The following is a 25,040-nucleotide window of genomic DNA, read 5'->3' as shown; positions in this document are numbered from 1 at the left end:
AGGTATTTAGCACATTTACATTTCCAATGCTATACCAAAAGTCCCCCATACCCACCCACCACCACTCACCTACCCACCCACTCCCCCTTTTTGGCCCTGGCGTTCCCCTGTACTGGGGCATATAAAGTTTGCATGTCCAATGGGCCTCTCTTTCCAGTGATGGCCGACTAGGCCATCTTTTGATACATATGCAGTTAGAGTCAAGAGCTCTGGGGTACTGGTTAGTTCATAATGTTGTTCCACCTATAAGGTTGCAGATCCCTTTAGCTCCTTGGGTACTTTCTCTAGCTCCTCCATTGGGAGCCCTGTGATCCATCCATTAGCTGACTGTGAGCATCCACTTCTGTGTTTGCTAGGCCCCGGCAAGTCTCACAAGAGACAGCTACATCTGGGTCCTTTCGATAAAATCTTGCTAGTGTATGCAATGGTGTCAGCGTTTGGATGCTGATTATGGGGTGGATCCCTGGATATGGCAGTCTCTACATGGTCCATCCTTTCATCTCAGCTCCAAACTTTGTCTCTGTAACTCCTTCCATGGGTATTTTGTTCCCACTTCTAAGGAGGGGCATAGTGTCCACACTTCAGTCTTCATTTTTCTTGAGTTTCATGTGTTTAGGAAATTGTATCTTATATCTTGGGTATCCTAGGTTTTGGGCTAATATCCACTTATCAGTGAGTATATATTGTGTGAGTTCCTTTGTAAATGTGTTACCTCACTCAGGATGATGCCCTCCAGGTCCATCCATTTGGCTAGGAATTTCATAAATTCATTCTTTTTAATAGCTGAGTAGTACTCCATTGTGTAGATATACCACATTTTCTGTATCCATTCCTCTGTTGAGGGACATCTGGGTTCTTTCCAGCTTCTGGCTATTATAAATAAGGCTGCTATGAACATAGTGGAGCATGTGTCCTTCTTACCAGTTGGGGCATCTTCTGGATATATGCCCAGGAGAGGTATTGCTGGATCCTCCGGTATTACTATGTCCAATTTTCTGAGGAACCGCCAGACTGATTTCCAGAGTGGTTGTACAAGCCTGCAATCCCACCAACAATGGAGGAGTGTTCCTCTTTCTCCATATCCACACCAGCATCTGCTGTCACCTGAATTTTTGATCTTAGCCATTCTGACTGGTGTGAGGTGGAATCTCAGGTTCGTTTTGATTTGCATTTCCCTGATGATGAAGGATGTTGAACATTTTTTCAGGTGCTTCTCTGCCATTCGGTATTCCTCAGGTGAGAATTCTTTGTTCAGTTCTGAGTTCCACTTTTTAATGGGGTTATTTGATTTTCTGAAGTCCACCTTCTTGAGTTCTTTATATATGTTGGATATTAGTCCCCTATCTGATTTTGGATAGGTAAAGATCCTTTCCCAATCTGTTGGTGGTCTTTTTGTCTTATTGACGGTGTCTTTTGCCTTGCAGAAACTTTGGAGTTTCATGCTTACTCCTGTTATCTGTTTTCATCAAATACTTGGCCAGTCATGTTAGAGTCACTTTATGAATATAGCTTGTGATATTACCAGGAGATATACCACAATCTCACAGTATCTGATACTTTTCCTCTCATAATCAATCTTTCCTTCTCTTTTTCCACAATGTTTTCAGAACCTTAGGGTTAGGAATGTTTTGCAAACCTATTCCCTGTGCTTGGGCTCCAAAACTGATATTTGGTTAACTGAGATTTTCTATAATGGTCTCTGTTGGTTGCAAAGAGGCATTTCCTTGATGAGGAGTGAAGACTACACTTATCTGTAGGTAGAAGGACAAATTATTTATATATTGTTACTATGCTGGTTTGGTAAACTAGTTGTTATTGATCTTCTTTCAATATCATAGTACCTAAAATTATTATGCAAACTTTCAATAGATATAAGAGAGCAACAATTCTTTCCAGCTATGAATCCTATAAGAATCATCAACCACAATGATGACCAGAATGCTGTGATAACCTTAAGCGTATAATAGTGGGTAGGTGGGAGGGGGAACACCCTCATAGAAGCAGGGGGAGGAGGGACGGGATAGGGGGTTTCCAGAGGGGAACCTGGAAAAGGGGATAACATTTGAAATGTAAATAAATAAAATATCCAATTAAAAATGTACAATAGTGGCACATATACTTTTGTGATAATCATAGCTCACTCTTAACTGATAAACAAAAGAAACCATACCTGGTACTGAAACCTGGCTAAACATACATTGCTAGTGTAGTCATAGTTTCTTAGTCTTATCTCAGGGGAGGTTCTGAGATTGTGGTATAATCTACTTTAAGCCTTATACTTATTCTTATATTTACTGTGCTCCTTTCTTCAATGACTGACATTTGAATAGGAAATTTCCATGTACTTGTTTTGTAAGTAGTTTTATTATTACATTTTTTAAAAAAATTGTACAGTTTATTCATATGCTTCTTAGAAATTTGCACCTTCATAGAAGGTTATGTCACTTCAGAATCTCATCTTTTAGCTGTTATCATATCCCGATCTCACTTTTTGCAAGCAGTTTTATCAGTTATACAAATTGTAATTTTCCTTGCCATCCATTATATAATCTTCATATTTGATGTTTATCAAATATGCCTTTACAAGTGTTTTTAATACTGTGAAAGTTTTCTGTTTTGAAAGGGATTTTGTATTGCTAAATACACATGCCCAATAGAAAAGTTATCCTGAACTCATTGTTTAACTGAAATCCATTCTTTTTTATTAACACCTACTTCACCACCTTCCCTTACACTCTGATGGTCACTTTACTCTGTATAAGGTTTACTTCCTAAGATCCACATATAAGAAAATGCATGCTATGTTTATATTTTTAGCTGTTTGCCATTTCACATGATCTAATGACAAACTGATTTATTCATGCTACAGCAAACATATTATTTTATTCAAATGCTTATATCTTTTTTGCCTTATATATGTCAGCATTATCTATATATCTTACAATAAATATTTTCATAAGTCTGCACACAAAAATAATTCTGTAAAAATAATGACAATATACAAAATCTTGATGCACTCATTTAATATCCATTAGATAGACATGTATGAATGAGAGTAATATATCTAATTCTTTTGTTGCCAACAACGTGCAATGAATTGCTATATTTCATAAACATTTGTTGTTTACTACATTTTTGATAAGTTTATGAGGCATACACCAATGTTCTATTACATTTTAAAATTTGTATTACTTTATGATTACTGAATTAGTAATATTTTCCTTCTTCATCTGTGGCCTTTCCCAGCCTTGAGTAGACTGAACAGACCTTGAGTTATTGCCATTATGGACCTTTTCAGCCTGGATAGAGTTATCTGCTTTGGCTGTAAATACTGGTTCCCATGGGAACTTGGAAGATTGCACTGCCGTGCTGACCTTGCTTTGCAACAAACTCTGGATGAAACAAAGGATGGATTCTGTGGGCTTTCCCTTTATAAATGAAGTGCTGAATGTTAAACTTTGAACCTTGGTCAGAACCTTGTCTTGGCTTCATTCTTTTCTTTCCCCTATTGTGCTTTTCATTTTCAGCCCCCCACCCCCCCTTTCAGGTAAACCCAGTTCTTCTGTGGCTGCTGGATGGATACAGGTGGCACCCAACATGGAGCCTGAAAATGGGGGCAAAACTGAGAATTGCTGTCTTGGGTGGAGCTCCACAGAAAACAGAAGAAAAGTGAAAGTATTGATGAAGCATGCTAAGCAACATACTGCATTCATGCTAGTGCTAGCTATAAATTTTATTGTTTGGAGGCTGTTGTTGCAGGAGGTGCATTTGAGGGAATACTAGCTAGGCTGAAGGGGTGTTGGCCCCACACTGACTTCACCCAGGGGTGACGATTCAGTGGAGCAGGGGCATTCCAAACAGGCCTTCATCCACAGCCTAAAAGAGCTGCTTCAGGTGAGAGGAGCAGGGTTTTCAAAACAGATGTTAGAAATTTTTTTTAGCTCAAATAGATTCATGCCGTCTATGATTTTCAGAAGACAAAACTTTAAATAAGGAAACCTTGGAAAGGGTTGCAGAAGTTCTAGGAGTCACCCAGCCAGATCCTGTCACCTTCTGCCCCTGAGCACTTATAAATGATGCGATTGATAATAAAGATAAAGAGACCTCACAAGCATTAGTTATTTCTCAGGAACAGCTTAAGGAACTCCAGGAAGAATGCCTGTCAGAGAGGGCTTCCACAGAAAGAGGCACTCTCAACTCTAAATCACAGAAATACAGGCCTAGCATGCCTTATAGAGCTAGGGAAACAGAATTTGGAGACATTGATAATGAATTAGAACCAGAGAAGGGAGCTGATTTGAAAGAAGAGGCTGACAAATATGAGGATTGGCCTCCTTGGGCACCTTCTATTCTGCCTGTGGCCTTTACTGCAGGAGATGCTACCCAGATGGAAATTCAAGTCTGTAAATTAGAGATCGAAGTTAAGCTGCAAAAATTGACTAATGAGCTACAAGAATTAAAGAGTGCATCAAGTACAGGAAAGAGCAATAATTCTAAGATATACCAGTAGCCATTAGAAAGAACTGTGAATCAGGCTCGCAGGAAGGGGCAGAATACAACTTAAGTGTTAGCTTTCCCTGTGAATGAGACAATTGACCAGCAGGGCAATAATAATCAGACAATATCAAATGTTTGAGTTCAAAGTGATAAAAGAATTAAAAACAGTTGTTGCATAGTAAAGGTCTACAGCTCCCTATATACAAGCCCCGTTGGATACTGTGGTGGAAGCAAATTTAACCCCTCAAGATTGGAAAACTATATGTAAAAATAAATTGTCAGGAGATTACTTACTTTGGATTTCTGAATAGCATGAAACAAGTAAAAAAGCTGCTATGATGGATGTTCAGGCAGGTAATTCTCAATAGGATATTAACATGGAAGGTAATGATATGATTATCAGGCTATCTGCAGGTTGCAATGGCTGCTCATCTTGCTTGGAATCATTTCCCAACTAAAGGGGATCTCAGTGTGAATTCATCTGGCATTAAATAAGGTTCTGACAGAACCATTTCAGGAATTTGTGGACAGATTGCTAAAAGTGGCTGGTAGAATTTTTGGCGATCCTTAATCAGATGTCCACAGCAAGCAGCTTATGGGGCCATGAAGCTGTTGCCAAGCCAGGGAAATCCATTTCTGAACTTATCAGAGCAACTCCAGGATGTGCAGGATTGGACCTTAGTTCCACACAGTACTGACCCCAGAAATGGGAGTTCAGATGCTGCCTACAGGAGTTTTTGGGCCCTTGCCTCCAGGGACCTGGGGGTTACTTCTGGGCCAAAGCAACATTATTATAAAAGGACTACAGATTTATCCAGGACTTAAAGATAATCATTATTCAGGAGAAATTAAAACTATGGATGCTTCCCCCCCCCATGGCATTATAACTGTACCTGCTAATAAAAGAATTGCTCAACTTTTTTAGTTCCCTTGTATCTGCTACCTTCCAAATTTGTTAAAAGTAAAAGAGGACAAGATATGCTTTGGTTCCTCAGATGTGTACCAGGTCCAATCTATTACTAGCAGGAAACCTACCTTTAAGTTACTAGTTGAAGGAAAAAGTTTTGAAGGATTAATAGATACTGGGTCTGAAGTAACAATTACTAGAGGACAAGATTTGCTATCAACTTGGCATTTATCTGATACTCTTACTCACCTTCAAGTGACTTCTTATGCCAATATCACAAAGCAAAGTTCCAAAGTTCTAGCCTGTAAAGATGAGGAAGTCAGTTCAGGACAAATTCAACCCTATATCATTCCACATTTGCCTGTTACCCTCTGGGGAAGAGATCTCTATTCACAAATGGGTCTTATGATGTACTGTCCTAATTAAGTATTTTTACCTGGTCAAGGTCTAGGAAAGGCAAGGCAAGGCATTAAAACATTTTCAAGGCCTAAGCCTTACTCTAACACTAGAGGCTTTAGATGTTTTCAGTAATGGCCACTGTCTTGCCTGCATGCCATACTGATAAAATTCAATGCCTTAATAATGTTCCAGTGTGGGTTGATCAGTGGTCTTTATCTAAAGAAAAAATAGAAGATGTCTCTTCACTTGTACAGAAGCAGTTAGAGGCAGGGTATATAATAGAATCCCAGTCACCTTGAAATACTCTAATATTTGTTATCAAGGAAAAAATCTGGTTAATAGAGATTGCTACAAGATCTAGGAAAGGTTAATGAAACCATGGTACCTATGGGAGCTTTACAACCTGGGCTTCCATCTCTTGTAGCCATTCCTAAAGGATATTGTGAAACAGTAGTATATTTGAAAGATTGTTTCTTTACTCTTCCTTTGCATCCCCAGGATTGTAAAAGATGTACTTTTAGTATTCCTTCTATCAATTTGAAATAGACTACAAAAAGGTATCAATGGATAATTCTTCCTCAGAGGATGGCCAATAGTCCTACATTATGTCAAAAAATTGTGGCACAAGCCATTTAGCCTATAAGATAGCAAGGACCAATACTATACACCATATATTACATGGATGGTATCCTATTATCAGGAAAAGACTCTCAAAAGAACTTGCTTTTATGTTATAGAGATTTACAACAGTCATGAGTAAATAAAGGATTACAAATAGCTCCAGAAAAGGTACAAACTCGAGATCATTATAATTATCTGTGCTTTAGACTTACAGATCAAGCCATTTACTCCCAGAAGATGATTATCTTTAGGGGCAGTTTAAAGTCTTTAAATGATTTTCAAAAGCTGTTAGGTGATATCAATTGGCTTCATCTTTACTTAAAGCTTACTTCAGGAGAATTGAAACCCTTATTTGATATTCTTAAAGGGAATGCTGATCCTGCCTCCCCTCGAGCTTTAACCTCAGAAGGTTTCTTAGCCTTACAACAAGTAGAGAGAACTATTGAAAAACAATTTGTTACTTATATAGATTATTCTTTGCCCCTACATTTGCTGATTGTTAATACAACTCATAAACCTACAGGATTATTGTGACAAAAAGTTCCTATTATGTAGATACATTCAAGGATATCTCCTAAAAGTAATACCTTGCTGTATTATGAGGCAGGAGTTCATATGATTTTACTTGGATGACTTATTTTTGCAAAGAAACAGACATCGTTATTCAGCCTTTTTGTGTGGACCAAAATAATTGGCTAAAGCAGAATAGTATGGCTTGGTTGCTTGCTCAAATAAGATTTAATGGCATTATAGACAATCATTATCCTCAAGAAAGGCTGATCAAATTTTTAAATGTACATAAGGTTATATTTCCTAATATGGCATTTTTACAGCCTCTACATAATGCTCTTTTAATATTTACTTATGGCTCCTCTAAAGGACGTGCAGGATATCTTGTAAATAATCAACAGTAGACATAGAGACTTCTGGGCTCTCTGCTCAGCTAGCAGAATTAACAGAAATATTAAATGTTTTCCAGTCTATAAATGATACTTTTAATCTTTTGTGTATGTGTAGCTCAGTCAGTTCTTTTATTGAAAACTTGTGCTACATTTCATTTCAATACACCTGCTGGATCTCAGTTTTCACAACTACACAACATCATTGTTATCCCCCTAAAATCCCTTTTATATTGGTCATATATGAGCTCTTTCAGATCTTCCTGGACCTTAGCTGCAGGCAATGATCACACTGACAGAGATTTAATAGGAGAAGACTTAGTTTCAGATCCTGTTGCATTGGCTAGACATGATCATAATAAATTTCATCTCTCTAGTCATACCTTAAGGATCTGACATAAAATCACTAAGAAGCAGGCTAGAATGATTATAAAACAATGCCCTAACTGTCTTACATTATCTCCAGTTCCTTATTTAGGGATTAATCCACAAGACCTTATGCCCAATCATATTTGGAAAATGAAGGTAACTCATTATTAAGAATTTAGAAAATTTAAATACATACATGTCTGTATTGATTTGTTCAGGATTCATTTTTGCTTCTCTACATATGGGAGAAATATCTAGAAATGTAATTGATCATTACTTACAGGCCTTTAACACTATGGGACTATCTAAAGTCATCAAGACAGATAATGGGCCTGCTTATACTAGAAACAACTTTACATCATTTTGTAAGGAATTTAGTATTGAACCTAAAACTGGAATTCCTTGTAACTCAATGGGACAAGGAATTGTTGAACATGTGCATCACACTCTGAAAAATTGGCTTTTAAAAACAAGAAAGGGGGAGTTATATCCCTCAAATTCACCAAAATCACACCTTGTTTTGGCTTGTTTTATCTATCTATCTATCTATCTATCTATCTATCTATCTATCTATCTATCTATCTATCTATCTATCTATCTGAAACTAATTCTAAAGGTAGGTCTGTAGTGAATTGACACTGACATCCAGTCTTTTCCAGCTCATATGCCATGGTTAAATGGCAAGACCTTCTAACTAATATATGGAGTGGTCCTGACCCTGGTATAATATAGGGATGAGGTTCTTTAAGTACTTTTTCACAGGAAGAAAATGGAGCTCGATGGCTGCCTGAAATACTGGTTCATCAAGAGTATGTGGATTCTGAGCCTTCTAATGATGATGATACCAATGATGAAGATGATTCAAAATCCCTATCAGCCAGCTAAGTTAATCTGGAGTCTAGTTGCCACCCTTACTGGTGAGCAAGTGCTTTCTATCAATTCTCAAAGCCACCCACCATATATCTGGTGGCCAGACCTTGTGCTTGATCTTTGCCAATTAGCAACTGGATTAGATACCTGCGACATTCCTGCAGCCTCTGGTGCCTCACCTCAGTCACTCCCTAAAAATGAGTGGAATTTCAGGACAAGATATGTAGATATGGGATGTGGGCAACCCTATACTCACTTCTGTCTTTTAAATACTGCTTTTAAATATATGCCCTAAGGAATAAATTAATAGAGAAAAGCAATATCAATGTGGAGAAGTTCAGCATTTTTTCTGCTACAACTGGAGTTGTATTACCACAAGTGAAGCTAGGTGAAATCCTTCCTCAATTTGAGATCTTATTTCTGTTAAAATAAATAGTTCTAATAATGATGAGTGCTTAAGAAGCACAAACAAATTGCTTACTTCTACCTGCAGATATTCAGGAGGTTGCAATCCTTTACGGGTAAGTTTTACTAATCCAGGAAGACATGTAAAGGAAGATTGGCTAAAAAGGAAAAACTTGAGGACTTTGACTTTATATGGAAGGTTATGATGATGGGTTACCCTTTACCATCAAGTTTAAAATTGAGCCTATCCCTTTTTCAGTAGGACCTAATAAGGTCATAACTAAGCCCCCAAAGAGGAATAAGAAAGTTAAAAGTTAAAAGAAAGAATAGTGCTAAAAAAGAGTAGAAAGAATAGTGCTAAAAAGAGCAGAAATACCACCGTTTACCTATTTTTCTTCTACCGTGTCTGATATCCCTCACAGTCCTACCATTGCCACCCTTACCTTTCCTACGTTTGCTATTCCCCTTACAGAATTGATGGTGGGCATGTTTCATGTACTTAAAGAGAATTCTAAGTACTTGCTTTTGTTGGCTTTGCTATGATATTGCACCTCCTTACTTCAAAGGTATCCTTTTGTTATGTAGAAATTTTTCTTATTCTAGTAGCTCTTCTGATTAGCAATGGAATCAGAAAACTGGTATAGGCCTTTCCTAAACATGAAGTTTCTGTATTGGGTACCCGCATAGGGAAATTTTATAAAGGTAAAAGACAGAGCTTATGCAACCAATCGGTTACTGTTTCCACCTCTTTTTCTAATCTTATTCCTCCTAAAGAGGGATGGTGGGTTTGTACCATAGTTCTTACCCCCTGCATTCATACACAAGTATTGGATAGCTCCAAAGATTTTTGAGTGTTGGTTCAACTTATTGCTAGACTCATTTATCATTCTTACGATGACCTCTTGGATCTTTGGGATGGAGGCTTCTCTTGCCTAAGAGAGAACTTGCTACAACTTTTAACTATTTCAGTACTGAAGGGCCTCTGTGTGGGAGGAGCAGCTACTGGCATTTCTGCCCTGGTTTTTCAAGGAAAAAAATATGAGCTCCTTAGAAAGTCAATAGATACAGATGTTGAAAGAATAGAAACTTTTGTTTCCCATTTGCAAGAGTCTCTTACCTTGTCTGAGTTAGTCCTTCAAAATAGGAGAGGACTTGATCTTTTATTCCTTCAACAGGGAGGAATATGTGCAGACCTCCAAAAAGAATGCTGCTTTTGCATCTATCATTCAGGAGTAGTAAAGGATTCTATGGCTAAAGTTCAAGAAGGACTGGTCAAAAGGAAAAGAGAAAAAGAACAGAAACAGATGGTTTGAATCCTGGTTCTCCACTTACCCATGGCTTACAACTTTAATTTTTACATTGCTTGTACCACTAATTATAATCTTGCTGCTTTTAATTTTTGGATCTAATATTTTAAACAGATTGATTGCCTTCATACAGGATCACTTTCAGGAAGCTCAGCTATTCACCATGGCAGTTATACATCTGTATGGAGAGATGCATTAAGTGCATATTCATATGTCCTTTCTGGCTTTGGTGTGAATGGGAAAGAGTGTGCTATAGAAGACCAGTTAGTCAGAGAAGGGTAAGAGTATTCTTGAGGTCCTATCAACCTAAGACAGAGACATACATCAATACTACTTTCATCTCCATGATGGGTAAGAAGCAGCAATATAGACAGTGACTGAAGACAGACATGGTCTCCTGGCCACTCTATGCAAGATGGGATTATGGAAAACAAGTAAATCTTGTGCCCCCATACAGCAACTGGTACTGCTCATCTTTTTTGTATTTTTATTAGATATTTTCTTTATTTACATTTCAAATGCTATCCCCAAAGTCTCCTATACCCCCCATCCCGCTCCCCAACCTACCCACTCCTGCTTCCTGGCCTGGCATTCCCCTGTACTGGGGCATATAATCTTCACAAGACCAAGGGCCTCTCCTCACATTGATGGCCAACTAGGCCATCCTCTCCTACATATGCAACTAGAGACACAAGCTCTGGGGGTGGGGGTGGGGTACTGGGTAGTTCATATTGTTGTTTCTCCTATAGGGTTGCAGACCCCTTTAGTTCCTTGGGTACTTTCTCTACCTCCTTCATTGGGGGCCCTGGGTTCCATCCAATAGATGACTGTGAGCATCCACTTTTGTATTTGCCAGGCACTGGCATAGCCTCACAAGAGTTAGCTATATCAGGGTCCTGTCAGCAAAATCTTGCTGGCATATGCAATAGTGTCTGCTCATCTTTAAAAAATATATAAGGGGGCATTATGGCCATTCCCAGTCTTGAGAAGGCTGAACAGACCTTGAGTCCTTGCCACCATGGGCCTTATCAGCCTGGATAGAGTCATCTGCCCTGGCTGTACATACTGCTCCCATGGAAACTTGTAAGATTGGGCTTCTGTGCTAACCTTGCTTTGCAATGTACTCTGGCTAAAACAAAGGATGGGTTCTGTGGGCTTTCCCTCTATAAATGAAGTGCTGAATATTAAACTTTGAGCCTTGATCAGAACCTCGTCTTGGCTTCATTCTTCTCTCTCCCCTATTTGTCCTTTTCATTCCCAGCTCCCCTTTCAGGTAAACCCAGTTTATTTGTGGCCACTGGATTACTGTACTCATCACGCTTAATAACTTTTGGTTGAAAGTCTACTTTATCTCTTTCTCTTCAACGAGGCGGCCGAGCGGCAGACACCAACATGCAGATCTTCGTGAAGACCCTGACGGGCAAGACCATCACTCTTGAGGTCGAGCCCAGTGACACCATCGAGAATGTCAAGGCCAAGATCCAAGACAAGGAAGGCATCCCACCTGACCAGCAGAGGCTGATATTCGCGGGCAAACAGCTGGAGGATGGCCTCACCCTGTCCGACTACAACATCCAGAAAGAGTCCACCTTGCACCTGGTGCTGCGTCTGCATGGTGGCATCATTGAGCCATCCCTTCGTCAGCTTGCCCAGAAGTACAATTGTGACAAGATGATCTGCCGCAAGTGCTACGCACGCCTGCACCCTCGTGCAGTCAACTGCCGCAAGAAGAAGTGCGGCCATACCAACAACCTGCGCCCCAAGAAGAAGGTCAAATAAAGCTGGGGTCATACCTGGCATGTGACCCCGGGACCAAATAAAGTCCCCTTCCATCCACTGGAGCAGTAAAAAAAAAAAAAAGAAAATCTACTTTATTTGATATTAGGATGGCATTGCTTGGAAGACCTTTTTCCATCATTTTATTCTTCTGAGATAGTGTCCATCTTTGTTATTGAGGTGTGTTTTTTTGTATTCAGCAAAATGCTGGCTCTTCTTTGCATATCCAGTCTGTTAGCTTATGTCTTTTTATAGGTAGGTTCAGAGATATTTAATATTGAAAGATATTAAAGACATGACTGTTGGTTCCTGTTATGCTTGTTTTGGTAGGTTGCTTTATGTGCTGTGATTCTCTCGTATTGGCGTTGTTGTGAGATGCTTGATATCTTGCCTTTTCTTTGGTTATAGGTACCTTTCTAGTGTTGGAGTTTTTTTTTTCCTAGGATCCTCTGTAGGGCTGGATTGGTAGATAAACATTGTTGAAGTTTTGATCATGCTGATTGAGAGTTTTGTTGGACATAGTAGCCTGGGCTGGCATTTGTGTTCTTAGAGTCTGAATGACCTCTGACATGGATCCTCTGGCTTTTATGTCTCTGTTGAGAAATCTGGTATAATTCTGATAGCTCTACCTTTGTTACTTGACTCCTTTTCCTTACAGTTTTTAATATTCTTTCTTTGTTCTGTGCATTTAGTGTTTTAATTATTATGTGATAAGAAGATTTTCTTTTCTGGTCTCTTTATTTGGTGTTCTACAGGCTTCCTGTCCATTTATGACCATCTCTTTCTTTGGGTTATGAATTTTTTTCTATGATTTTGTTGAACACATTTTCAAGTCCTTTGAGCTTGGAATCTTTGTTCTTCTCTATTCCAATTATTCTCGGATTTGGTCTTTTCATTGTGTCCTGCATTTCCTGGATGTTTTGGGTTAGGAGCTTTTTATGTTTTGAATTTTCTGTAACTACTGACTTCTTTCCTAGGTTTTCCATTACCAGGTTTTCCTCCATCTGTATTTTCTTTATTGTTATTACCTCCACTTTAAGATCCTGGGGCCACTTTATTTAGTTCCATTTCCTATTTGATTGTGTTTTCCTGTATTTCTTTAAGAGGTTTATTTGTTTCCTCTTTAAGGGCTTCTACATTTTTTATCTGTCTTCCTGTATTTCTTTCAGTGAGTTATTTATATCCTCCTTAAAGGACTCTATTATCTTCATGAGATAGGGTTTTAGGGCAGCTTCCTGATTTTCAGGTGTTTTAGTGTATTCAGGGCTTGCTGTGATGAGAGAACTGCATTCTGATGATGCCCAAATATATTGGCTTCTGTTGCTTATGGCCTTGCACTTGCCTCTTACCATATGTTTATCTCTGATGTTTGCTGGTCTGGGTGACTCTATCTGGAGTCTGCCTCTTTTGACCCTGCTTTGCTTCAGGTCTCCTGATAGGCCTGAGGCCCTGGCTGTAGCAAACCTCTCATGGTGCCTTCCAACGAAGGGATCTTCAGAGCGGTGGAGAAGCTGCTGATCTGTTGCTCTGGCTACAGTAGATCTCCTAGGAGGCCTTTAGACTGTTGTGTTTTCAGAGGAGCAGTCAAGCTGTTATCCTGTGTGAAGCTAAGATGCCTAAGGATTGTGGTTTCTATTTCCCTGTGTGCAGCAGAACTTCAGGGCGACTTTCAGTCTGTTGTGTCAGTTGCCCTGCTTGCTGCATTGCCCCAGGGCTGTCTTTGGACTGTTGCATTGGTTGCTCAGTTGCCCTGTGTACAGTAGATCTCCTGTGATGCCTTCAGGCTGTGGTGTCAGTTGCACTGTTTGCAGTGGATCTCTTGGGATGTCTCAGAGTGTGGTGTCAGATGCCCTGAGTACAGCAGATCTCCTGGGATGCCTCAGGGTGGTGTCTTCAGGGGAATATACTATCTAGAAGTCTGTTTGGTAGAAAGGACCAGCCATAAGGGGGTGGCATTCAGTGAGTGGTGATTTTGGGGTGTGGTGGGTCCTGAGTCCACTAGGCTCCCAGAAGTAGCTGTGGGACTTCAGGAGGGTTCTTACCAAAATCTGCTATTTGTTCTATTTTCTTCCTTTGTGATGGTCAATTAGCAACATAAGGACCTAGTTTGTGGCAGAGAACGTTTCTTATCAACTATGCCCAACCTACAAGATGACCTGAGATAGAACACATAACACTCTCAGGAGTGTTTTACTGTTTAATTTTGTCTACACTCTTTTTTTCCCCTTTTATTTGATATTTTCTTTATTTACATTTTAAATGTTGTCTCCTTTCCAGGTCTCCCCTCTGGAAACTGCCCTAGCACATCCTCCCTCACCTGCCTCTATGAAGGTGCTCCCACACCCATCTATCTACTCCTGCCTTCCAGCCTTGACATTCCCCTACACTGCAGCATTGAACCCCCTCAGGCCCAAGGGTCACTCCTCCCAATGTTGTCCAACAAGGCCATCCTCTGCCACATATTTAGCCAAATACATGGGTCCCTCCATGTGTATTATTTTGTTGGTGGTCCAGTCCCCAGTTATTCCAGAGGTTTGGCCAGTTGACACTGTTGCTCCTCACATGGGACTGCAAACACCCACACCTCCTTCAGCCCCTTCTCTAATTCCTCCATCAGGGTCCCTGTGCTCAGTCCATTGGTTGGCTGAGAGTATCCATCTCTGTCTTTGTCAGGCTATGGCAAAGGCTTTCATGACACAACCATACCAGGCACGTCATCAAGCACTTCCTGGCATCTGAAATAATGGCTGGGTTTGGTGATTGTATCTCTAGGTGGGGCACTCTCTGGATGGCCTTTCCTCAATCTCTGCTCTACACTTTGTCTGTGTATTTCCTCTTGTGAGTATTTTGTTCTCCCTTCTAAGAAGCACTGAATCATCTACACTTTGGTCTTCCTTCTTCTTGAGCTTCATATAATCTGTACATTTTACCTTGGGTTTTCTGAACTTTTGGGCTAATACTCACTTACAAGTCAATGAATATCCTGTGTGCTATTTTGTGACTGGGTTACCTCACTCAGCATGATATTGTCTACACTTTTATGTCTGTTCTGACTCTGGTTCCTCTGGTACAGATATATATCTTTTGTGCCTTCTGAAATATTTGTTTCAACCATCTCATCAATGTCATATATATCACTTCTCCCACTATTCTCATTCGCTAATACTTACCTGCCACAATGAATTGCATACAACCACCCATTCTGTTCCCTGCTCACAGAACTCCTAAAACTAATTCCTGAAGTCGATGGTTCTCAAAGACAAGCGACTTTGGTCACTTTTTGTATTTTATACTATCACCTCATTGAAAAGAGTTTTCAATAATTTTGACTTAAAGCACCAAAGTTCATATACATACTGTGAGTTAACACAAAGAATAAATATAAGTGTAGTTATTTCACAAAGCTGCAATCTCAAATTTACTGGACTTTCTTAAGATTCTTCACCAGCATTACACTTTGATAATATGCTGCAGAGTAGAGAAGAATTCTCTAGTGCCAGAATGATATTCAGCTCTACAGGTCATTTCCTTAAGCTGTGTTTCTTAGTTGGATGAAATTTGGACCATTTCTTTCTTTTAACTCTAACTTACTTCCTCCTATGCTCCTACAACATAATGAATTCACTGGCAGAGTATTGTTTCTTATGGAATTAAGACCACAAATTAGTGATCAGAAAACAAAGCAGGTTTACATTAGTACATTTTCACAAATATATTTCAGGAATCCAAACATCCCAGCATTAGAATCTTGTTACCAGACAACATATATCTGTAAACCAATACCTGGTGACAAAAATCATTGACAATTTCTGAACTTTCTTCAACAAAGAATATCTTCATTTTCATGACTGTGGCTTAAATGACTAACACTTACTTGACAGAAGCTTGAAACCTCAAAACTGCATTCAGAACAGGTCATGCTTATCTCCCAGAACTGTAAACTTGCCAGTCTCCTCTCCTTTCCATGGTGGTGTTACATGCCAGAACACAGTACAGAAGAAACTTATCCTACTCATAAAAGAGAGAGTCACATAGGCCATTTCTGTATGCTCCCAGAAAAGATGAGAGTTGCTCAGCCCCCTCTTCTACCTTACCATGTAGTCAATAATCAATGTTTTTGTAATAGTCTACATTGTGAATTCTCTTTAGTATCATTCTAACTATAGAAGTAACTGATTTTCAATCCACCATGTTATTCACTTCCACTTTGATTGATCTTTGAATTTCTGGGGTTTTTGTTTAATCACTGTCTTTTTGGATATTCAAAGACAGGGCTTCTTTTGATATCATAACTGAGACTTTAAGTAGGAGAGAGAAAGAGAGAGCTTCAATGTCTTTCCAAACTACCTCACAGGACAGTTTCTCTCTGATTGTTTTTATTATTGTTCCAAGAAACTTAGAAATTGCTAAATGCTTCCAAGAACTAAAAACCTAAAACCTCTAATACTGTTATACTTTCAGTAATTTTGAAAATATCAAGTCTAATAAGAAATTGAGAGATATGAGCCTCTACATTCCATGATGTGCCAGTGACCTAGGATAGGGGAGGCTCACAGGAGTCAATACTGGTTACTTTAGCTGAGATGCATAGCAGTGGGGATATGGAACCTGAAAAGGTCACTTCCTTTAACCAGACACCAACCATTCCACAATGTTTTTTGACCAAAAATTGTTCTATCTACAACAAAGGCAGGGATACAGATGGAGCAGAGACTAAGGGAATGGCCAACCAATAACCCATTCAACTTGAGACTTATTCCAGGGGAAGCACAAATCCCTGGCATTATAAATGATGCTCTATTGCAGACAGGAGCCTAGCATACCTGTCCTCTGAGAGGCTCCACACAGCAGTTAACTGAAACATATGCAAAGACCCACAGCCAAATATTGGACAGAGCTTGTGGACTCTTATGGGGAATTTGGGAAATTATTGACACCCAAAAGGAGGAGCTAACGCCACAGAAAGATGGACATAGTCATCTAACCTGGACCCTATGGGGCAATCAGACACAGACCCACCAATGAAAGGGACTTGACCAAGGCCCCTGGCACATATGTAGAAGATGTACAGCTCAGTCTTCTCATGTGTTCCCAAGAGTTGTAACAGGGCCTGTCTGTGGAATCCATTCCCCTAACTGGGCTGTCTTGTCTGGCCTTACTGGGAGAGGATTTGCCTAGCCTTGTGGAGACTTAACATACCACGGTATGGGAAACTACATCCCTCAGATGAGAAAAGGAGGGGACTGGGTGGAGGAGGGCCTCTGTAAGTGGTGGACTTGAAGGAAGATCAGCAATTGGGATGTAAAATTAGTAAACAAATAAATTAATTTAGGAAACCAAGAAAGTAAAACGTGACAGGTAAATAAAAAGTAGTAATTATTCAAATGGTTATATATATGAGCCAACTCTCTTATTCTTATACATTTTTCCAAATAATTGATCACAATCAAGGTGTGATAAGGACAGTTGTTTGTCACATGCATTACAAGAAAATTTTTATAATTATATAAACAAACAGAGCAGAGTATGCTACATACATAAACACAGATATCACTTCTAGTAGACAATATATATTCTGATACACCTTCATGTAATTATTCTGTTCATAGTTAGCATAGTTACTATTGAAACAAATCTATTTAAATATTATAAATAAAAAGTCATAGAAATTAGTGACATGCCCATCAGTGTGTAAAATTGATATATTAACTAATATACTCATTCATAGACATAATGATTAGTTAATGAAAACCAATGAAACAACAAGAGGAAAGAAGATAATAAGGATAAAGGAAATGAGGGCAAAAACATAAAATAGAAAATGAGATAAGATAAAAAGAAAAAGATCAAAGGTTTTAAAAGAATGAAGCAATGTTTCAGAATAACTCTAGCTACTAAGTAATTAAAAGTAAGGTGGGTAAAATTCTTTCAAATTTCTATCTTTATATTCAAAATTCAATTGTTATTACAAAAATTGGGATAGTGAATATATGCCTTATGAACATGTAGTCATTGCCAAGTTCCAGCTGTCCATTTCAAGTTAGTACTTTCTTTTCAAATATTACATAAAAGAGAGAAAAATTCTTAAAGAAATGTTGCCATATGAGTAGATTTAAATGTTTAAAGAAGAAAGAAGAAAATTACTGTATCCTGATACAGTGATAGCTATATTGCTGCAGTGATTTCCCTTACATTGTTTCATAAGAAGATACAAATGTACCTAAACTATGATGAAAATAGTAATATTCAAACAATTTATTTTAAATTATAAAAATAATTTTTATTGTATGTGTACATATGTGTGAACCTGTGCATGCCATAAGGTGCTGGTGAAGGTCAGAGGACAAATTTGTGAAGTTGATTCTCTGATTCCACTTTTACACAAATATCAGTTATTGAGTTTATATTAAAAGAGCTGCAAGCTCTTTACACACATGTTGAACCATCTCACCTTTCCTTAAGCAATATACTTTGAGGAAAACCAGATTAGTTCCTACATAGATTCTGTAGATAAACTTCAAAACATCAGAAAAGTCCATAAAATTTATGTCAAACTTTTATATTTCTTCATAAACTTTATGGAAAAAAATGTTAAAAGATGATAATTGATTGGTATTTAGGGAGAAATCAATTAATATATTCACAAAACCAAAACAATGAGAATAGTAGAAACTTCAAAGATCCAGGGATGAAAAGACTTTGAATATTGGTACTCACAATAATTATCTTTCTTTGGTATCAGTAATGCATCAAGGACAAAATTTAACTCTTCTAAGGAGTCTTACTAAGGCCCCCTTTACATCCTTGTTTCGCAAGCTATAGATGAAGGGGTTCAACATAGGGGTGACAACAGTGTACATTATTGAAGTGATTGTGTTTCTCTTGGATGAATGGGCTACAGCAGAACTGAGATGAACTACAAATCCTGTCCCATAGAACATGGATACCACACAGAGGTGAGACCCACAGGTGGAAAAGGCTTTATACTTATTCTTAATGGAGGACATTTTCATTAAAGCAGAGACAATGTGAAAATAAGAGAAAGCTATCCCAATGACAGGAAACATACCTAGCACTGCAGTAACCAAATACAGAAAAATGTTATTTATGTGGGTATCAGAGCGGGCCACCCTGAGAAGCTCAGTGAGTTCACAAAAGAAATGTGGGATTTCAGTGCTAGTAGAGAAGTTCAGTTGTTTCATCAACAGCATATGAATCAAGGAAACCCAGAACATAATGATCCAAGATAAAAGAACCAGAAGGCCACAGATTCGAGGGTTCATGATGACTGTGTAGTTAAGTGGATGACAGATGGCCACAAAACGATCATAGGCCATAATGGTCAGTAGAAAATTATCCATTCCAAGAAAATTATTAAAAAAATATACTTGAGTAAGGCACTCTGTGTAGGATATCTTCATGGTGTGCATGTAAATGTTCACCAACATTTTGGGGATAGTAGTGGAGGTTAAACAAATGTCAACAAATGACAGGTTGCAGAGGAAAAAGTACATGGGGGTGTGAAGGTGGGAGTCACAGCTGGTGACTAAGACAATGAGAAAGTTTCCAAGCATGGTAATCAGGAACATAGATAGGAATAGTCCAAAAAGAACAGATTGAATTTTAGGATCTTCTGAAAGACCAATAAGGAGGAAATGTACTATGGCTGTATGGTTCTCTGCTTCCATGCAGGTTTTTTGTTTTCTGAAAAGAGGAGGAAATAAAAGGATGCTCGCTATATGATCAGGTATCAGTTCTATCAGCATTGTCACTGGTATAGAAACATTATTCTCTACGTGGACATATACAGAGTAATATGACCTTCATAGGCAAGGATCAATCAGTTCTCTTGCAATACTTAATTATTCAGTCACTTATTAAATAAATAGAAATGTTCCTTTTATTATCAACTCAATAATCTTAATTCACACACACACACACACACACACATACACACACATATATATATATACACACACACAGGATATTTGTGTTTATTTCTTTGTTTGCTTTTATATGGCTCATCCAAAGTAATGGATGCTGAACATATATTTTCATTTATGTTCTCTATACCTTTTTATTTTATATAGACATCATAGGACTGTATAGTTTTTAAATTGAAATATGGGTTCTGTTACCTGAAACATTATCATTATATAGTAGTTATCTCTCTTAGCCTTTACTTTTTTCCCCCTTTTACACATGTGGTAAATTTTTCTTTCATATACAGAATTAGCATATTTTAGCGAGTTGTAACATGAAAGTAAAATGGGGAAGAGTAAAAGGAATGGGAGGAAAACCAAAGAGAATATTTGATATCAACAAGATGAAAGTATATGGTACACATAAATGTCACAGTGAAATCATATCTTTCAATTATATGCACAAATAAAATTAGCATGCAGATCCATTGATAACATTTTATCAATAGCTAAATATTACTAGGCAAATGAGGTTTATCAGTAAAGAATGATATCATAATTTTGTGAATATTGACTAGAAATTTCTTGTTTAATATCTATTTTCCTGTGTACAGCACAGAGCTTACACAGAATTTAATACTGGGAATCTTGAATATTATTTTCTGTGACTTGACATATGAAAACACCAGCATAACAGTTTTGTGACCTTGAAATTATTTTTATATTCTGTATTATAATTATTTATATTGGAAAGCAGGAACATTAAATATGCATACATCCTAAGATTTAAGAGCAAAATGAAAGGATATGAAATAATTTTCTACTATGCTTCCTGAAACTAAATGCCTACTCTGGAAGATTATTATTGAAGAATATTGCCCTAGAATTGAGGTGGCAATTGTGAATATAGTTATGATGATTATAATTTCAAACTTCAGTTACCATTTTGATTAAAATACAGCATTTCCAGTTAAGGAGTTTTCCTAAAATATACCCTTTTACTTACAGAACAAATTATGGAGGAATGCTTCCAAGAAGATAAAAATATGTGGAGTAAATAAATGTGATAAATAAATGCTCACCATTAAACATAAAACTAAATGTGTATTTATTATTGTGTAATGTTTATATTTTTGATTGAGAGTAAGTTACCTGAAAGTTAAAAAAAAAGGAGTGTCTGAATAAGTTCTTGAAATTAAAAGACAAAGATCTGTATGATCTGAAGAGAATCCAGAAAGTTCTCCATTAAACTAAACATCGTTATGCTTACTGGGTTGCCCCAATCCAAAACGAAGAAAATCTATAGAGAGAACATATGTACATAGGTAAGAGGTCACTCTAAAATAGAAATATTTTATTTGTGAGAAAAATGTGTCACGGTTTATCATTAAGAAAGAATAAATACTTTGGCAGAAAAATACAATATATAATATCCCAATATGACAGCTGTTTTGTTTAGTAGGAGATCTGAGAATCTAGTGTGATATAAAACAAAGAAAGAAGGGCAAATATCTGTAAATGAGGAGAGTTTGCTGAAAGCTTTGTTTTATGTCTCTCTTACACTAGTAAATCCAAATTTATTTTGATGGTAGAATAGATGAAGTAACTTCTCAAACATGTTTATACAGCATCTATAGCAGAAATATCATGACAAAATGTATCAATTTTGTCTTATAATTTGTGATTTCTTGGAATTTAAATGGTTACAGTTATGTGTGCTGAACATAGAACACACATTTGAAATATAAAACACATCAGTCTCAAACTGTCCACACAGACAATATAAGTTCCAGACCATCATCCTGAATATATATAAGACAAATAAACACTCATTGCAAGTATAATAAATGTTATTCTCAAACTTGAGACACAAAGGATGTGATCTAGATTACCACCCTGAATACAAATATGAATACAAAAATACAGAAATAAGTAGTCAAATATGAATAAAAACTACAGAAATAAGTAGTCTAGTAACTTAAGTTAAATATATGAAGCCAAGATTTGAAGAACAGCAACTGATAGGAAATCTGGGGATATAAGCTCTTTTTAAGATAAATATGTTAGCTCTCATAATTACTGAGAAATAACCATAATTCATATCCCAGTATGCAAAGTTAACTAAATAAATTAAATAAGGAAATGACCATTTTTCATCCTAGTAGAACATGGCTAATTTCTAATCATATAGGGGCTATTGCATGAAATCTCTGAAGTATTTCTGTTGTTTATAAATGTGTCAGAGACACTTCCCCAACCTTAATCAATATATTCCTAGACATTTAAATGGGCTTGCAATATGAGAAATGAAAGTTGCGCTGACTTTAATATTACTAAGAATGGTAGACATGTTGTAGATATAAAAGTGATCTCACCACTACCACTTTAATGCAGATTATATTACTCAAGTACAGTTATACCATTGTAAAACAATAGCCTCATAGTATCTGAAAAAATATATAAACTGCATAATTCATAAGAGATACTTATTGAATAGTTAACAAGTATATGAATTTATAGCATAATTCTAAAGGAGCTTACCTTGTATTAAAGGATGGAAAAAGTAGAGATTTTCCAGGGAATAATTCTTATTGGAAAATATTCTACACTTCAAAAATGGGAAAAGGAAATAGTGATAGTTGGATAGACAGGGTTTGTGGAAACTATACTTTTGTGACATAGAAAGAATGCTATGAAATTTATAGTTCTTGTATCATACAAAGACTACAACCTCATAGTGTTATAGTGCTAAGATATAAAGGATTCTGCTATGCTCAGTGTTGTAAAATTGAAGCTTAGTACCCATATCATCTCCTCCATTTACTCTGTCTGCCTTAATTAGAAGCATCAACTTTTGTACTGTTTTCACTAAAGGTTGTTTTCTTCATGATACTTGGGAAATTTAATGTACGTTTTCCACAAAAGTTGAGAAATAATTACAAGTAAAGGTGATTATCACTTTCTTAGTTTGAATTGTCAAAGCTCCTAATTAAAATAAAAGTCCTATTTTCTTTCCTTCTCTAAATATCCCCAGTACCCTAGGGTAAAAATAATGTAACGGAGTAGAACTGTTCAGTTAAATATGTTTATACTGAGGGATACAAGGGTAAGGATTTTAATTTCCTCAAAGGACAGACACTATAAATTGCTTTTTATTGTTAGAAATTATTCCCTAGAGAAAGTATAGCATGTGTCTTAAGCTGGAGCTTCTACCAAATATCTTTTCTGGTAAGTCTCCCGAGGTACTTTAAGAATCATATAAATTATTTTAGATCCAAGTTTTATAGAAAATTAAATACTTTTAGTAATTTTTGTTTTTAATTTTAAATTTTACTTGAGTGTTTAGGATATCTGAGTATATAGCACTTTTAAACTAAGGCTACAACACTTGTCTCCTTGGGGTAATTCTTATTTTTTTCAATTTTTATTAGATCTTTTCTTCATTTACATTTCAAATACTATCCAGAAAGTCCCCCTATACCCTCCCCCTTCCCTGCTCCCCTACCCACCCACTTCCACTTCTTAGACCTGGCGTTCCCCTGTACTGGGGCATATAAAGTTTTCAAGACCAAGAGGCCTCTCTTCTCAATGATGGCCGACTAGGCCATCTTCTGCTACACATGCAGCTAGAGATACGAGCTCTGGGGGTACTGGTTAGTACATATTGTTGTTCCTCCTATAGAGTTACAGACCCCTTCTGCTCCTTAGGTACTTTCTCTAGCTCCTCCATTGGGGGCCCTTGTTTCATCCAATAGATGACTGTGAGCATCCACTTCTGTATTTGCCAGGCACTGGCATAGCCTCACAGGAGACAGCTATATCAGGGTCCTTTCAGCAAAATCTTGCTGGCATAGCAATAGTGTCTGTGTTTGGTGGCTGATTATGGTATGGATCCTCGGGTGGCCTAGTCTCTGGATGGTCCATCCTTTCCTGTGCTGGGGCATATAAATTACATTATTTTTTTTTTTTAATTCAGAAAGTAGTATTTACCAATAATCTTTATTACCATATTAAAATAATTCTGTCAACATTCTAGTTCTATTTAAATGGCTTCCTGAATCTCTTACCAACATTTTTCCCAACCCAGTAGCCTCTGACAATCTAAGACCCATTGTCTATTTCCAAAGATAATGCAATATTAATTTATATACATTGTATCCAAGTAAACAGCATTGAAAAAGAAAAACAAATTTCTGTCCATATATCCAGTGTAGAACTTTAAGAAAGAATAACACCAAGAAACATAAAATATAATTCAATATTTGCCAAGGGAACAATTCAGTAACAACATATAATGATTATATATTTACACACACCAAATGCCAAAATAGGCCTATGTATAAAGGAAACATTACTATAGGTGAGTAAAAGACATTTTTCAGGTAATAATAATGAGGGACTTTCTGGAAGCAATGGACCCCTTGCTTTTAATCTGAAACATTTTAGGTCCAGGTGACTTGAATACAGTCTGCCATATTCTACTGCCCTAACATTTACATTCAATTTTAGCTAATAATAATCAGGTCCAACAATTTTGTGTTGAAATCCCTAAAACTGAATGGAAAATAATTACTACATATTCTTAAGTTGCCTCTTTAAGTATTTTGTTGCAGTTAGGTAAAGTGTGACTAACACTTCAAGAGCAATATGTTTTATGTGTAATACTGTAAACAACAAACAAAGAGAGGGGATTAGAGCTCAGTAAAAGAGTACCTGCCAAACATACACAAGATCTCTGGTTCAATCTTCAGAATTAAAAATAATAACAATCTTAAACAATCTTATACAATGTGTATATATATACACACAAGAAAAAATTAACACAGAAGAGATTGGATATTCCAAGATAAAATTCACAGATGACATGAAGCTCAAGAAGAAGGAAGACCAAAGTTTGGATACTTCAGTCCTTCTTAGAAGGGGGAACAAAGTATTCATGGGAGGAGATACAGAGAAAAAATGTGGAGCAGAGACTAAAGGAAATGCCATGCAGAGACTGCCCCACCTGGGGATCTATATCATGTACAGTTACCAAACCCAAACACTTTTGTGGATGCCAACAAGTGCT

The 25,040-nt window shown here is 37.3% G+C and overlaps 1 protein-coding gene and 1 pseudogene across 1 annotated transcript; one reads left to right on the top strand and one right to left on the bottom strand.

Moving 5' to 3' along the window:
• On the top strand, positions 11,626-12,134 carry Gm7808 (predicted pseudogene 7808; annotated as a pseudogene).
• On the bottom strand, positions 17,439-22,720 carry Olfr77 (olfactory receptor 77). Its single transcript, NM_146339.3, has 3 exons — positions 22,514-22,720; positions 21,125-21,272; positions 17,439-19,754 (listed from the first exon to the last, which is right to left on the bottom strand). Exon 3 carries the CDS (start codon positions 19,736-19,738, stop codon positions 18,800-18,802), a length of 939 nt encoding a protein of 312 aa, NP_666451.1. The 5' UTR covers positions 19,739-19,754; positions 21,125-21,272; positions 22,514-22,720; the 3' UTR covers positions 17,439-18,799.
• Between the last annotated feature and the right edge of the window lie 2,320 nt (positions 22,721-25,040).

Source organism: Mus musculus, chromosome 9 (genome assembly GCF_000001635.26).
Source record: "Mus musculus strain C57BL/6J chromosome 9, GRCm38.p6 C57BL/6J".
Taxonomy (NCBI): domain Eukaryota; kingdom Metazoa; phylum Chordata; class Mammalia; order Rodentia; family Muridae; genus Mus; species Mus musculus.
This window is presented reverse-complemented; position numbering and strand designations above follow the sequence as displayed.

Excerpts from the sequence above, each read along its gene's own strand:
- Olfr77 (NM_146339.3), bottom strand. The coding sequence starts at position 19,738 with ATGGAAGCAGAGAACCATACAGCCATAGTACATTTCCTCCTTATTGGT.